A 15,655-nucleotide genomic window follows, 5' to 3' on the forward strand; every position below is an offset into this window, starting at 1 on the left:
ACAAGGGCAGAATGACAAAATAGGGAAATATTCAGGAAGTGAAATAGATAGTTCTTGACACTGACTTTGATTTCAGAGGGTCAAGAGTTAGAAATGATTTCAGGTTTTCTGGTTTATGCAGCTGATGGGCAATAGTGCCATTCACAAACTTAGGGAAGCCAGGATGAAGAGCAGGTGTGGGGGAAGATTGAGTTTATGTTGAATGAGCTCCTTGCGATACTTTTGCAGCCCCAAAGTAGAATCACGGAGCTGGCAGTCGGGGTAAGATGCATTCTGAGCCATCATCTCTCATACTTGGTGTGGACAGAAGTTGAAAGGCAGAGTGGACTGAAGTTTAAATAGGAGGAAAAAGAAGAGCAGGGCTTGCCAAATCTGATTTTCCCATTCTGAAAAGCAAGAAGGGAACCTGCTTTTTATCCACGGTCAACACTAGTAAAGCAGGAAGGAACGCTGGATGAAGCCGAGGTCCTGAGAGCTCCTTTAAATGCTCTACTTGAAACCCTCGCGGCATTTTGCCAATCTTGGGGTGCCCTGAGCTAGGACAAAGTGAAGCCAAACTCTTCCGAGTCTCACTGCTCCTCCACTTCCTAACCTCTCCCATTGCTAATTCCCAGTTTATATATAGATTACATTTATGTAATTATGGCCTCAAAATTAAAAAAAAAAAGTGTTATACTGCCGATTATTTAAAATCTTAGTAAATGATCTGTCCAGTTTCCCCACATAAATTATACATATAACTTGCTGAAGGAGGATAAAAACATTCTTTTCTTTATTTTTATACTTCATTAGTGAACCCTAACCATATTCTTCCTTAGGCTCCCTTTTCATCTTAGTCTGGTTCTCACATTCTCAGAAGGCACAATGGGATCTTTAAATTCACTCGATTTGTTTTGGGAAGAGGCCAAAATGAGTTCGTGTCCCCCTGCTACTCAGTCAGAACAGCCTTCTAGCTATTCAATCTAAGGAAGGCGTTTACAACTTTCCCTGCTTCTTTTCCTAGTTTGGCATGCTCTAGCTCGTATTTTGCTCTTTCTGTAAATATGAGAGGAAATAAAAGACACTATTCAGCCTCCTTTGTCTGAAAAGCCTGGCATTTCAGTGGTTTTCTTTAAGGGGTGTCCTCATTTGTGGAACTAGCTTTGCCATTAACGGAAATCAATCTGAATGTCCTATTGTGCATCTTTTTTCTTTCCTCACAGTCTGAAATAGCCTTTGCCAAGTTTTCAAGCTGAACCTGAAAGACCCTCTCTTATTTTCTCGTTCCCTGCCTCCAGCCCTATTGAATCCTCCCAGAGCTTTCTCAGGCAGAAAGGCTGCAGTGTGAGGACTGGGAGGAACTTGACCTACTCCGCTAACCCAGTGGCCTGAGCCAATCACAAAGAGAATTGGAACCTCATTTGAGCCTCCCCTCCCACCCTCTCCCTGCAACAGCCTCCTGGAAAGGACACTGGAGGGGTGTGTTTGTGATTTAAGTCCTTGGCTTTCTGCCCACCTCTTTCCAAATAAGAAGGTAGGAGCCGCTATGAAGTGCAAAGGAGTCTTCTGAATTGCAAGCATTCAAAAGCCCTCCCTCCTGTCTCTTGTTACCTGTTTTCAAAGCTAACGGGAAAAGGGCAAGGATGGTGGAGGCTTTCTGTGCTACCTGGAAGCTGACTGACAGTCAGAACTTCGATGAGTACATGAAGGCTCTAGGTAGGTTAAAAAAAAAAAGTTCTCTTTTTAATCTACAGCTTCAGATACTTGTAGGTTTCTTCTTCACCTGTTAGATTGGCAAGTGACAAAGACTGATAGATCACACTGTTAAAATTAGATGCTAGGCAGTGCGTTTTGCAGGGAATAGATTTTAAACGTGGCAGTTGCTTGCTTTCTTGCCCAGGGCCAAATAATGGTACATTTGATAGTCTGTAGTGGATGTGAAGCTTCTGTGCCTTTGTTGTCTTCCCTTCGGCATCCACTTATTTGTGCATCTATGTATTATTATAGCTCAGTAGTTGTAGTGCGTGATTAATGAGCTAAACATGCTCTAACGAAACTTATACTTTAAGACCTGAATTCCAAAGAAAGAAAGCAGTTCCCAGTTTTGTGAGGTGTTTTGGAATACACAGTCGCTGCCGTCTGTATTGCTTCCCTTTGCTATTTCAGGTGTGGGCTTTGCCACTAGGCAGGTGGGCAACGTGACTAAGCCAACAGTGATCATCAGTCAGGAGGGGGACAAAGTGGTGATCAGGACTCAAAGCACATTCAAGAACACAGAGATTAGTTTCCATTTGGGAGAAGAGTTTGATGAAACCACTGCAGATGACAGGAATTGTAAGGTAAAAAGTTACTTCTCCAGGGTGAGGGTGGCATGAGGGGATTAAAAGGAGGGATTCAGGTGGAGAATGTTCTCAGTTTTTCAATTCATAGAGAAGGACATAGAGTTAGTTGTACATTCTAGCAGGTGTAGGTTATGTTTTGATCAATGGATACTTGCTCTAGCTCAAAACTTGAATCTATTTTTTACTATGTGATTTTGCCTTATATATCAAACCTGTCTTTCAAAAAGTATTTAATAGCGTATGTTTGAAAGAATGGTTGCATTTTATTTAATCTCTCTGACTACCTCAGAATGACTAAATAGCTTATCTCTTTCTAAGGCTTTGCTTAAAGGAGACGGGTGATTAGTCTGAAAGCGCTTGTTCAGAATTTTTATTTCTAATATATGAAGTTTTTGCATCAAGATGTAACATTTCAATTAAATTATAAATTATTACAGTTTACATAGTAATGACTCTAGAAGCAACAGAGGATATAGTACTAATATAAAAATGAGTTGATCATAACTTATTCAATTATACAAATCTTTCAAAATTTACTTCATTTGACTTTTACATCAGAAATTGGATCTGTAACTATTGCTGTGTTCTGCATTTTGTTGTTCTCAGTCTGTTGTTAGCCTGGATGGAGACAAACTTGTTCATGTACAGAAATGGGACGGCAAAGAAACAAATTTTGTAAGAGAAATTAAGGATGGCAAAATGGTTATGGTAAGTAGTGGCAATTCTCCCCTCCTTCTTTCTTCTTTTCCCTCTCCCCCTTTTTTCACCTCCCTTTCTATCCCTTCTTCCCCAATGCCTTCATCCCCTTTAATCTCTCCACCCTTCTCTCCTCCCTCCCTCCCTTCTCCTCTCTTTAATAACATTAAGTCATTAGCAAGGTTCTTTAACCATGTGTAAAGGAGAAGAAGTAAACAGATCCTAGCTAATTCTTTCCTCAGCTCTGATTCTTTAATTATAGTAAAATAGGACAAAATGTTTATTGTAGTTTCAAAATGTTGCTACTAATTTAGTTAAAACTGTGTGTCAATTTTGTAGGATTACTATGAATGCCTAACCCTCAAATGAAATCTAAATATAAAACCAACAATCATGAAAATATCTAAAGATGATTGATATTCCTCTAAGAATATCAAAATTACTAGATCTCAGAAAAATTACTTTATAACTTCTATAATAAATAAGAGATCTTCAAATATTTTATATTTTAGTTTACAGAGGTTATATAAGCTCACTGCAGATAATTTAAAATATAACACAATATAAAAATATGAAAATTCTCTCTAATTTCTCCTCAGAAAGAACTATTTTGATGTTACAGTCTTTTTTTTATTTATTTACTATATAAGTTACATTTATACATACCTATTCAAAATTGGCAGTCATGTAAAAATTATAAAATAGGAAATAATTAAAAATTTCTTGAATGACATGTAACACCATAAACTGGGAAAAATGTTATGCTTTAATCTAGCATCCCAGTCACTGTGTGTATGTGTGTGTGCGTGTGTGTGCACGCGCGCGCACGCGCGTGCATACACACGCGCTCATGTGAACTGAGTAATGGTATTTTGACCACATTGGAATTGTCAATGTATCATTTTGCTTTTTTAGAGAATTACTTTACGTATTACTTTAAAGATAAAAACAGAAAGGTTTTTAGTTTTGTTTTTGTTATTTAAAAAAATTGACTTGTTGGCCCTGGCCGGTTGGCTCAGTGGTAGAGCGTCGGCCTGGCGTGCAGAAGTCCCGGGTTCGATTCCCGGCCAGGGCACACAGGAGAAGCGCCCATCTGCTTCTCCACCCCTCCCCCTCTCCTTCCTCTCTGTCTCTCTCTTCCCCTCCTGCAGCGGAGGCTCCATTGGAGCCAAGATGGCCCGGGCGCTGGGGATGGCTCCTTGGCCTCTGCCCCAGGCGCTAGAGTGGCTCTGGTCGCCACAGAGCGACGCCCCGGAGGGGCAGAGCATCGCCGCCTGGTGGGCAGAGCGTCGCCCCCTGGTGGGCGTGCCGGGTGGATCCCGGTCGGGCGCATGTGGGAGTCTGTCTCTCCCCGTTTCCAGCTTCAGAAAAAAAAAAGAAAAAAAAAAAGAAAAAAGGAAAAAAAATTGACTTGTTTATTCTCCTCCCCTACACTACAATCAGAGCTGTTGTAGGTTGAGATGTAAGATTTACAGATTTACACGTCTTTTAATGGGGAAGTGGGGAGCAGAGGGACTGTTTTTCTTTCATATTCACAGATATTTGCCCACATTGTTCTGCAATGATCACCAAAAGAAAGGATTCTGTTCTGAAAAATTCAATCTAAATTTTCCTTTGTGCTTTTATCTCCATTTCCCCCCATTTAATCTAAAACAGAGGGTAGCTCAGCTTTGGATGTGTGATGGGGCTCAGGCAAGATTGAGTTCAAAAAAGGAGATTAAGACAATGGATGATAAAGAGGAGCACACTATACCATTGAAAATCACATCAATATGTGTAAAATTAAAAAGCCCTTAAATTTTGTCAAGAGATTTTATAGCAATTGCTCAAGTTGGGTTTGACATTGAACCCACGTTCCATGGACCCACCTAATCACCAAGGTTCACACAGAATAAAGCCTGACAGCCAAAGCAGTAAGAGAAGTTACATGTTTATTCTTGCCTGCTGGTTTGGGAACAAATACCATTTGCCCAAATGATTTGAATTTCTTAAAAACTCTAAGAAAGTTATCTATGTCGTCAATTGTAAATTGTTTCGAAAGCCTGCCATAAATTTCATTCACTTTCATTGCAGATAGTGAATATGTTCCAATTACGTACTTTGATAATTTAAAGCAAAAAAAAAATTCTTTTGACCTAATTCTAGTTAATCTCAGTTTTTGCTTCATTTTCCTTTTAGAGACATAAACTATATGTACATGTTATTTACTCAATAAATATAAGGGTTTCATTGCATTTTGTCTTAAGAAATGAAAAGCTTATTCAGCATTTAATGTTTGTAAATACTATTGTTCTTTTGCAAAATATTAAAATCATATACACGATAATCTTTAAAAATTTCAACTGCTGATGTTCCCGTCTAAAATGGTTTGGTTATCTTTTGAATCTTTCAGACGCTTACATTCGGTGATGTAGTTTCTGTTCGCCACTATGAGAAGGCATAGTAGGACTCCTGATGTGGGCCTGAGGAAGGTCTGCGATCATTCTGTTACTCAAGTCTCAGCACTAACCTGCTATCACAGCACGCTGACCGCTAATTAGAAGGTTATCCTTGGTGTGGAGGTAGAAAACGGTGGTTTAAAAACTTGTTACTTCGAGCAACTAGCCTAATTTTGATCTGCAAATTTATCATGTTTTATAGTTTGCACTAAGGTTTTAAGCCACAATGTAAGAGTAAAAGAGTGAATACATTTTATAATTCCCATTGGAATGTAAATCAAATTGGAATAAAAATCTAATACCAGTGAGAGATTTTGTTGTTCTTTTTAATATCACTAATCTGTCTGGGAAGAGTATACTAGAATTTTAAATAATATAGTCTTTCTATGGCATAAAGTAAGGCTAGAAAAGTTCACACTTTGTTTAAAATACTAATTAAAAGTAACCTAAGGAAATGTGGCTATACCACAGTTTTAGCTGAGACTTCCACAGAGAATCTGTGATAGTTAAATTCATTTGTCCGGAATGTAAAGAATTATTATGGTGGGTTGGGTTCACAAATGACCTCTTGCTATTACAAACAGAAGCAAAATGATATACATGAAAATGTCATATTTAAAGATAAATGTAATCAAAATATATAATCAAAATGCCATATAATTCAAATTCCTTATTGAAAAGCAAATAAAGCAGTGCATTTTATCATGGATTATGACAATTTGTCTTCCTACAAGTAGTGTGAGCTGAATGAACTAAGTCAGTACAAATGCTGAAACGGAATGTGCACAGAGGGCATAACAGTGTTCAGTTGCTCTGTGTGGGAGTTGTTGGAGCTGGGCTGACCAAAAGAGAAAAAGTAACTGTAACTGTCAAGAGTTTACATTTGTAAAGTACAAACAAATATTATTTTTTTGTTTCATCATTTACAAAATGCTGTTTATACATTTATCAAACCTACAATGTGAGGTAGTTAAGGTAGGTAGTAATTTTAGTTTGCCAGTGAGGAATTTGAAGATTAGATTTACATGTCCAAGTTTTCATGACTAGTGAATAATACTAAGAACTGGGAACCTTGAAATTTCCCCCTCTACTTCTTTAGAAATTAGTATCTCTGCTAACTTTTTTCCTAAAACAAAAATGCAAGATTTTATATTCTGTGATCACTCCTTAGGAATTTTTTTTCCCCCTCTGTTAGACTCTGGAGGTGGGGGTTGGAGAAAGAGTAAATATTTTTTCAGGACAAATATAAACATGCAATATTAATTTTTAATCAACCCAGTGATTTCAGTAAGTTTCTATATGTTAATTTAAGGTCCAATTAACTTACAGATATAAGTATGAGAAAACTTCTTTTAACTTATACAATTTATCACAACGATATTATTACCGGACTATTGTATTACTTGAATTACCATAATGAAGGGTAGAAAAATCTCAAATGCAGCTAAAGGGTTTGACATTTGAATGTACAATTTATAACTGAATGTCAAGATTGTCTGGCTAAGGTTATCGTTCCTAAAACTACAGTCTACTTTTGTCCTTTTTTTTTTTTCTTTTTCTTTTTCAACACAAGACTTTATTGGTAGTAATTTGCAATACAGGTTTGAAGAGCAAAGGTGGCTTGCTTATGGTGGTGAGGATAATGAACCCCAGCCTGCCCCCTTGTGTTTGTCTTTAAAAGCGTGAACCAGAGTATTGAGAGGGCGGAGGCTCCAGGGCCTCTGAAGCCTGCACAGTGGCTTCTCTGGAAGGACTAGTTACTCTTGGTGATTTCAGCCTGTGCTCTGGTGGAAACATGGATTCTGGCATGTCTATTCTTAAAGATACAAGGACAAGGAGAGAGATTCAGTTTCAGGTTGTTATAATGAGGCCAAATAACATCCTTCTGGGATTTATTTCCATAACAACTGTCTCACAGAGTAAAGAATGGAAAGGTTTCTGGGTGGCCTAAATAGGGAAAAAGATACCCGGGACTAAGAGATCAAGAGTTGCAATGATGAACCAAATACATTTTTCTGGGAAGATAATTAACGGATATTTTTGAGCTTACAGATAGTTTTTCTTCAAGCCATATTTTATGTCAATATACTAGTGTTTCTGGTTTGCCCTTAAAATATATTGAACAGACAAGGAAAAATTAGCAAGCTGTAAAGCCAGAAAGCAATCAGTACCATGCAGGTTCGCATTGGATTCGGACAGTCGGTAAAGAAACAATGGAGCCAAAAACTGATGGGCCATCATCTTTAATTCCAGCTTGCACCCAGCGGGCAAGTAAAAACACACACTGGGCTCCAAAACCCACTCACATTCAGTGCTCACAAAGCTACTGACTTATCCGAGTTTCCTAGAATCAAAGGTTTCTAGCTCACCAGACTTATTCACCTATGTTCCCCATCTCCTTCCTTCTCCCTGCACAAACTCTATCTACACTAACTGGCTTCTCACTCAACACTCTGCCATCATGGCTGCTTCTCCTCCACGTGGCCTCTTTCTGCTCTCTGCTCTGCTCTCTCTGCTCTCTAATGCTAATCTCAGGAACCACGAGAGCAAGCTCTCGTTCTGCCCCCATTTTATAGTGTAGATTCAAAACCTTTAATCCAATATACAAAATAGGGAAGTCTCTAATACAGTCACTTCTTTGAGGCATGATGGGATTGTACCACCCCACATCAAAAAGGATAGGAAAGGCTTAATCCCAAAACCAAGCCCCAGGCTACAACGATCCTGCCTGCCCACAGCCCACAGAGACACACATTAATATCACCTGGGCAACGGCCTCCATGTGAGCAGCACCATCTTTAACAAAGTGAGCATAATATATTTTATCTGCCCAACACAAGCCTAAAGACAATTTGGCCAAGAGGCCCTGGAAAAAATTTTCTGAAGCCAAGATCCCAAATACAGAAACTGTGCTAAAAGCTATCTTGTGAAGTTCAATCATGGAACCTTGACAGTGAGTAAGCAGCAGGTTCCTCCTCTTACATTTCTCTCTCACAGAGATACATACCCTCTGTAAGGCCAGTAGCCGTCATCGTGACCATTCACATGCAGGTTCCCATTGGATTCGGGCAGGCGATAAAGAAATGGCGGAGTCAGAGGATGGGGGGCCATCCTATTTATTGGTGTCTCACCAAGACAGGCAAACCACAAAAGAAGACAAGGGAAAAGCAGAAAACCAGCTCTTCCCATGAAGGGCAAGGGATCTGGGGAGCCCCTGCAATTGTGATAGCAGGAACTGTGTGTCTGAGCTCCTGGTCTGTCCCACTTTATAGTGTAGAAAACCAAAATCCCTTAATCCAATATACAAACAAGGAAGTCTCTGATACAAAGTCACTTATCCAAGGCATAATTGGATTTCTCATGAGAGTGCACCACCCAGATCATACAATCAGTCAAGGGTGTGGGGAAAAGCTTAGTCCCAAAACCAAACCTCAGGCTACAACAACCTGGCCTGCTTATAGCCTGTCCCCCACACCCATTATAAGTCACAAGCGAGCAAACATATATATCATGTTTACAAACTTATTTGACCAACACCCTCATAACGAAATATGCCTACATCCAAACTTAAGAACATACAAATACCCAGGGTTGAGATATATACCCAGAGATGTTGAAGTATATACCTGTTCTTAGGAGGTGGGTATAAAGGAAAACAAAAGGGTATAAAAGAAAGTAGAGGGAGTGAAGGGAGAATGGTGTTTCTGTCACCAGAGAAGACCTGACTCATAGGGGCTTCTCCTTTCCTCTGTTCTTGTTACACTTTCAGGAAGATTCAGGCAAGAGACAGGGTTCAGCGTTCAAGCAAAATAGGAACAAGAGGACAAACTCAACTAGTCTCAGCACCCTGCCTGCGGGGGTCTTAGGAGTTATACATGCTTAGATGCAAGGTATTGTTTTTCTGTTATCAGGGCTAATAGACAGGGTTTCAAGGTTCCTTTTCTGTAGCTTTTCTTGTAACTGTTGGGACACCTGGTTATCTTCTTTCGTCCATTTCAAGACTGCTGACTCACCTCATTTAATGGGTGAGATAAACCCTCCTTGCTCCCCTTCTCCTTCTTCTATCCTGGTAACTGTCCATCCTGCCTAACATTTCTACACATTCTTTTCAATATATTGTCCTTTTTCTTAGGTTTTCAAAATGTGTAAACCATACTTTATGATTACTTAAAATACAAAATGATTTCACAACCAACTTACTTCCTGGCTTAAACAAAAAAATAAAAATTGCTATTTTTACATTTTAAAAAATCCTTTTCCTGTCTTTCAAAACTTTAGATTGAAACCGCTAATTTGTTTTGCTGTCCTTTAAATTGTTTTCTTTCCTCCATTTCCCTTATTTTTCTGCTCCATTTTCTTCCACGGTGTTATGGTTGTGAATTGAGAAACTCCCCGTATTTCTCAATTAGAGAAAAAAGAAACAGATTCTGTGATAAGGTGCCAAGGAACTGTAAAACTTAGTATTGGCAACGCCATTTTAAAGAGGAACAGTCAGGCCTCTTACCCCCTCCTTTCTGTGGAGAAAAGATAGAGAAGAATGCAGGAGCTTCCTGGCTTGCAAGGGCAACTGGGTCAGATAAGTCATAATTTAACTATAAAGCAAGGAAGGTAGAAGTTACCTGAGAATCCCTTCACTTCTCTTTTCTTAAAAGCCTTTAGAAAAGAAAGTTTATGTATCTTAATTAAGAATTCCTACACACTGACTCACCCTAAAGTCATGAGAGTAACTATACCTCTAGACAAAGGGATCACGAGCCCCTCCTTACCCACTCCAACCTGTATGTGATTTGGTCTATAAAATCAGCCACAGAATTGTAGGGACTTTCTACATGATTTGGGATTGTGCCCCATGTAGCTAGCCAGCTAATTAATAAACTCCTTGAAAATTCATTTGGACTGGTGTCTCTGTGTAACTTGCAGATTAAAGTACAGTGGTACCTTGAGATACGAGCCGACCAGCATACAAAATTTTTTTTTTTTTTAAGATACGAGTTACGACTCGGTCTGTATTTTTGTTTGAGATTGGAGTGAAATTTCGAGATGTGAGTCGTGATTCAAGAAGCTGCCACTAGTTGGCGCATTCGTGCACAGGTCCAGTATCAGCATTACAACTCCAGCATCTTGTTCTTTCTCACGTGTTACCCACAGAATCAAGTCGAATCTTGTGCCCTGTACTCGTTCTTGCATCATTTTTGCATTTTTTACTAACTTTTTTTGTGTGCTATCATGGGGCCAAAGAAAGTGAGTGTAAAGAACAGTGGTGAGAAGAAGAAGAGAATGATGTCGATAGAAGTAAAGCAAAAAATAATAGAAAAATATGAGCATGGTGTATGAGTCATTGAACTGGCAAGGCTGTACAACCACAATACATCTACAATTTGTACCATCCTTAAACAAAAGGATGCCATCAAAAGCACAAATCCAGCGAAAGAAACTACAATTCTGTCCCAATTAAGGACAAACATCCATGAAGAAATGGAGAAGCTTCTGCTGGTGTGGGTGAAAGAGAAAGAGCTGGCAGGAGATACAGTGACGGAGACTGTGATATGTGAAAAGGCACGTATTATTTACAGCGACTTGAAGAAGAAAGAACCATTAGCCTCAAAAGAGGCAGCAGAAGATATGTTTAAGGCAAGTCATGGCTGGTTTGAAAATTTCAAGAGAGATCTGGCATCCACTCGGTGGTGAGGCATGGTGAAGCTGCGAGTGCTGACGTTAAGGCAGCTGAGGAATACATCACACGTTTTGCTGCACTTATCACAAAGGAAGGCTACATCCCCCAAAAAGTATTTAACTGCAATGAAACAGGATTGTTTTAGAAAAAAAATGCCCCAGAGGACTTTCATCACTGCAGAGGAGAAGTAGCTGCCAGGCCATAAACCCATGAAAGTCCCTCTGACCCTTGCATTGTATGCAAATGCTAGCAGTGACAGTAAAGTAAAGCCACTGCTTGTGTATCATTCCGAAAATCCCCAAGCCTTTAAGACTCACAAGATTCTTAAAGAAAAACTGCAGGTTATGTGGCGTGCCAATGCTAGGGCATGGGTTATGTGGCAGTTTTTTATTGAATGGGTAAATTTCATCTTTGGTCCTGCAGTGAAGAAATATCTTCAAGAAAATAAACTCCCGATGAAAGCATTACTAATCCTTGAAAATGCTCCAGCCCACCCACCTGGTCTTGAAGATGACATTCTTGATGACTTCAAATTGGGGAAAGTCCTTTACTTTCCACCCAACACGACTTCAATCTTGCAACCTATGGATCAGCAGGTAATTTCCAACTTTAAAAAGCTTTACACAGCCCTCGCCGGTTGGCTCAGCGGTAGAGCGTCGGCCTGGTGTGTGGGGGACCCGGGTTCGATTCCCGGCCAGGGCACACAGGAGAAGCGCCCATTTGCTTCTCCCCCCCCTTCCTCTCTGTCTCTCTCTTCCCCTCCCACAGCCGAGGCTCCATTGGAGCAAAGATGGCCCGGGCGCTTGGGATGGCTCCTTGGCCTCTGTCCCAGGCGCTAGAGTGGCTCTGGTCGCTGCAGAGCGACACCCGGGGGGGGCAGAGCATCGCCCCTGGTGGGCGTGCCGGGTGGTTCCCGGTCGGGCGCATGCGAGAGTCTGTCTGACTGTCTCTCCCCGTTTCCAGCTTCAGAAAAATACAAAAAAAAAAAAAAAAAAAGCTTTACACAAAGCACTTGTTCCGCCACTGCTTTGAGGTGACTGAGAATACAAATCTAACCCTTTGAGAGTTTTGGAAAGATCACTACGACATTGTGATATGTTTACACATTGTTGGCTTGGCATGGCAAGAGGTTACAAGAAGAACCTTGAACTCAACATTGCTTCACTTACAAGTAGCCCGTTTGTTTGGGCCTCAAACAGTCAGGTAATTCTAATATGTAGCCAGGGTTGAGAATCCCTGCGGAAAAAGTTATGGTCTGATGTTGTTACAGACAGGGACTTCAAAGGATTCAGAGACCGAGACTGAGGTAGAAGGTTGGAGGAGATTGTGTCCCTCGGAAAGTTGATGGGTCTGGAGGTAGATGAAGGTGACATAAACAAGCTCGTCAAGGAACATAAGAAGGAATTCTCAACTGAGAAGTTGAAGGAGCTACAGATGATGCAACATAAGGAGCTTCTGCAAGAGATTAGTAGTGAGGAGGAGGTAGAGTCGGAGGAAGTGATTGCTACAAGTGAAATTAAAGACATGCTGGCAATGTGGGAGAAGCTTTCAAGTTTCATTGCAAAGAAACAGCCAGAAAAAGTTTCAACTAGTTGTGCTTCAGCACTTTAATGACACTTGTCACATTTCCATAACATTTTAAAAGGCAGGCAAAAGCAAACCTCTTTGGATAGATTTTTATTCAAAAGTCCTGCAAGTGAAAGTGCTGAAAAAGCAGCCAAAAAGGCAAAAACAGGTGATGATTAAATGAAAAATACGTAATGTTAAGCTTAGGTTAAGTTTAAAGTTAAGAAAGTGTACTTTTTTACAATTAAGTTTTTGTGGTTTTATTTTGAGTAAAGAAAGTGCAGTTTTAGTTTCATTTAAAGTAAAGGAAATGTAGTTTTAGTTTACATTTAGTGTTAAGAAAGTGCAGTTTTAGTTTCTGTGTCTACAGTGCCTGCATCCCTTCCTCCCTCCCTCCTCCTCCGCCATTCACCTCTGTTAGCCACACTCGTCTGTTTCCAAGGTAAGAATACAGTACTAAATAACACTCTTTTCTTTTATTTCATATATTTTGTTATGCAGTGATAAAGTATACATGTGTGTTTCTTAATTAAAACATGTCTTTTTTCATAATTTAGAATGGTTTGGGGATGTTTCACAGGGCTGAAATGGATTAAATCTATTTCAGTTATTTTAAATGGGAGAAATTTATTGAATATACGAGTTGACTGGCTTACAAGCTTGGTTACAGAACAAATTAAACTTGTATCTCAAGGTACCACTGTATAATACTATAAAGCCAGTAGCCACGGCCACCATCACAGCCTCCTGGCCCTTGCAGGTTCAGGTTTGATTCAGCCAGATGGCAATGAAACAATGGAGCCAAGAACTGGTGGGCTATTAGCTTTAATCCTAGCTTGCACCTGATGGACAAGAAATACACGCAGTGGGAAAACACTTCCCTTTCCATTCAGGGCTCCCAAAGCCACTGACTCATCCAAGTTTCCTAGAATCAAAGGTTTCTAGCTCACCAGCCTTAGTTCCCCATCCCCTCCTCTCTGCACAAACTCTGCGCAAACTGACTTCTCCTTTAGCACTCCACCATCTTAGCTGTTTCTCCTTTCCTCCACGTGGCCTTTCTCTGCTCTCCTCCAGCATGGGCTCCTTTGCCCCATTTTATAGTGTAAAAATAAAAACCTTTAATCCAATATACAAACAAGGAAGTCTCTGATACAAAGTCAGTTATCTGAAGCATAATGGGATTCCTCATGAGAGTGCGCCGTCTCAGATCATGCAACAGTCAAGGGTGTGGGAAGAAGCTTAGTTTTGAAAAGATCTTAGTATTAAAGGGGCAGGAAAGGCTTAGTCTTAAAACTAAGCCTTATGCTATAATGACCCTGCCTGCTTATAGCCTGTCCCCCACACCCAATGCAAACTGTAAGCAAGCAAACATATATATCCTATTTACACACTTATTTGACCAACAAATACTTTACAACAATTCTATGGCACCAGCTTTTGAGAAAAGAAAAGGTTTTATTGTGAGGTTGATCAGCAAGGAGACAGGAAGCAAGTCTGTCTCCTGGATCCAGGGTTCAGGCAGAGAGTTTTAAGGAGTTAGGGGTAACGGGCTGATATGTGGAAGTATTGGTGGGGCAGGTTTTAATAGGAGGGTTTTGGAACTGGACAATTTATGCTAAGATATGGTAAGGGGCTTCAGCACCAGATCTTTTTGGACAGCAAACCCTTCAGTTCTGAAAGGATTCTGGTGTTTATGTTCTGGTCATGTCCTGGTCCTTTGGTTCCATGGCCAGGTATGTGTAGGTTGAAGTAGTGACTTTGGTTCTGGGTACAACTGGAGGTGAAAATTCTTTCCAATGTTCATGGTTCAGTTTTGGCATGACTTGCAGTTTTGGTCTGCCCTCTGAAAAGCAACTCAGTATCTTGTTAGAAACATGATAGGACCAGTTTGAAATAGTTCTGTGGTTATACAAAACCACTTTGTCTCCCATCAGAAAGCACCCTTTCTCTAAAGCTTTTAAATCATCCTAAAGCTCAAGCAGGACTTCCACTGAGCTGGCAGGACATGAAACAGAAAATGTAGGTGCCTAGATTCCCATTTCAAAGCCCCTTTCATGAGACACATTTCTATTTTATTGCAAAGGATAGAAAATAAGGGAATACAAACTGGGAAAACAAGGACCTATCCCCAGGGTAACCTTTCCTCCCCTTGCATGTCACCATGCGGTTTAGACCCCCTGATGTTTCATATTGCTGGTCATGCGGTTTGGACCCCCAGACTTATCACATCTATGGCTGGTCGTGCCACTTGGACCCTGCCCTGGTTTTTACCCCCCCTGGCATGTTGCTAGTCATGTGGTAGATCCCCTTGGAAGAAGAACAAGGGGCTGAAGAGTGGCCTCATGTGATCCCCATGTGGAGTGAGCTTTTGCAATGCTTCTTTAAGCATTAATCCTTAGGAATAAATGCTAGATTTCAATTATGTTTCAGCTCCAGGCCCAGAAATTCATCAAAGTCAGACAAGTGATGTTTTGGCTGACATCAGAACCAGCCTCACTGACTAATGAGCTACCCTGGGGCCACCAATTGGTGGAGACCAGGACTCTGAAAGGATATACCTGGAAAGCTGATGTATATACTACTGAGATTCTCCCTTGGGACCTCCCTTAAAATTCCCACCCTAAAAGTACTTAGAATGGAGGACCCAGGGGACCTCTCCATCTTGGGAGTATACCTGCCTCTTTCCTTAGTAATACTTTTACCATTATCTCTCCTAAGCTCCTAGGGCCCTTCTTTTGCTTTTGTAATTTGTTTCCTGAGCCCATTTCTTCTACTGCTCACTTCTACCTCTCTGACTTTTTAAATAAACTTTTCTTTTTCCTAAGGTGAGAAGAGGGGAGATCACTAGTGAGGCATATTCCCCACCGGGATCCACCTGGCAACCCCATCTGGGGCCCAGTACAGAGTTACTTTTAGCACCTGAGGTATCCTCCCACTAGAGCTATCCTCAGCATCAGGGG

At 40.5% G+C, this 15,655-nt stretch overlaps 1 protein-coding gene across 1 annotated transcript; it reads left to right on the forward strand.

The window, feature by feature from the left end:
- The first annotated feature begins 1,427 nt into the window (after positions 1 to 1,427).
- On the forward strand, positions 1,428 to 5,765 carry FABP7 (fatty acid binding protein 7). The gene is made up of 4 exons (XM_066248000.1): positions 1,428 to 1,695; positions 2,146 to 2,318; positions 2,928 to 3,029; positions 5,410 to 5,765. Exons 1-4 carry the CDS (start codon positions 1,623 to 1,625, stop codon positions 5,458 to 5,460), a joined length of 399 nt encoding a protein of 132 aa, XP_066104097.1. The 5' UTR covers positions 1,428 to 1,622; the 3' UTR covers positions 5,461 to 5,765.
- The last annotated feature ends 9,890 nt before the right edge of the window (positions 5,766 to 15,655 follow it).

Source organism: Saccopteryx bilineata, chromosome 12 (genome assembly GCF_036850765.1).
Source record: "Saccopteryx bilineata isolate mSacBil1 chromosome 12, mSacBil1_pri_phased_curated, whole genome shotgun sequence".
NCBI classification, from domain to species: domain Eukaryota; kingdom Metazoa; phylum Chordata; class Mammalia; order Chiroptera; family Emballonuridae; genus Saccopteryx; species Saccopteryx bilineata.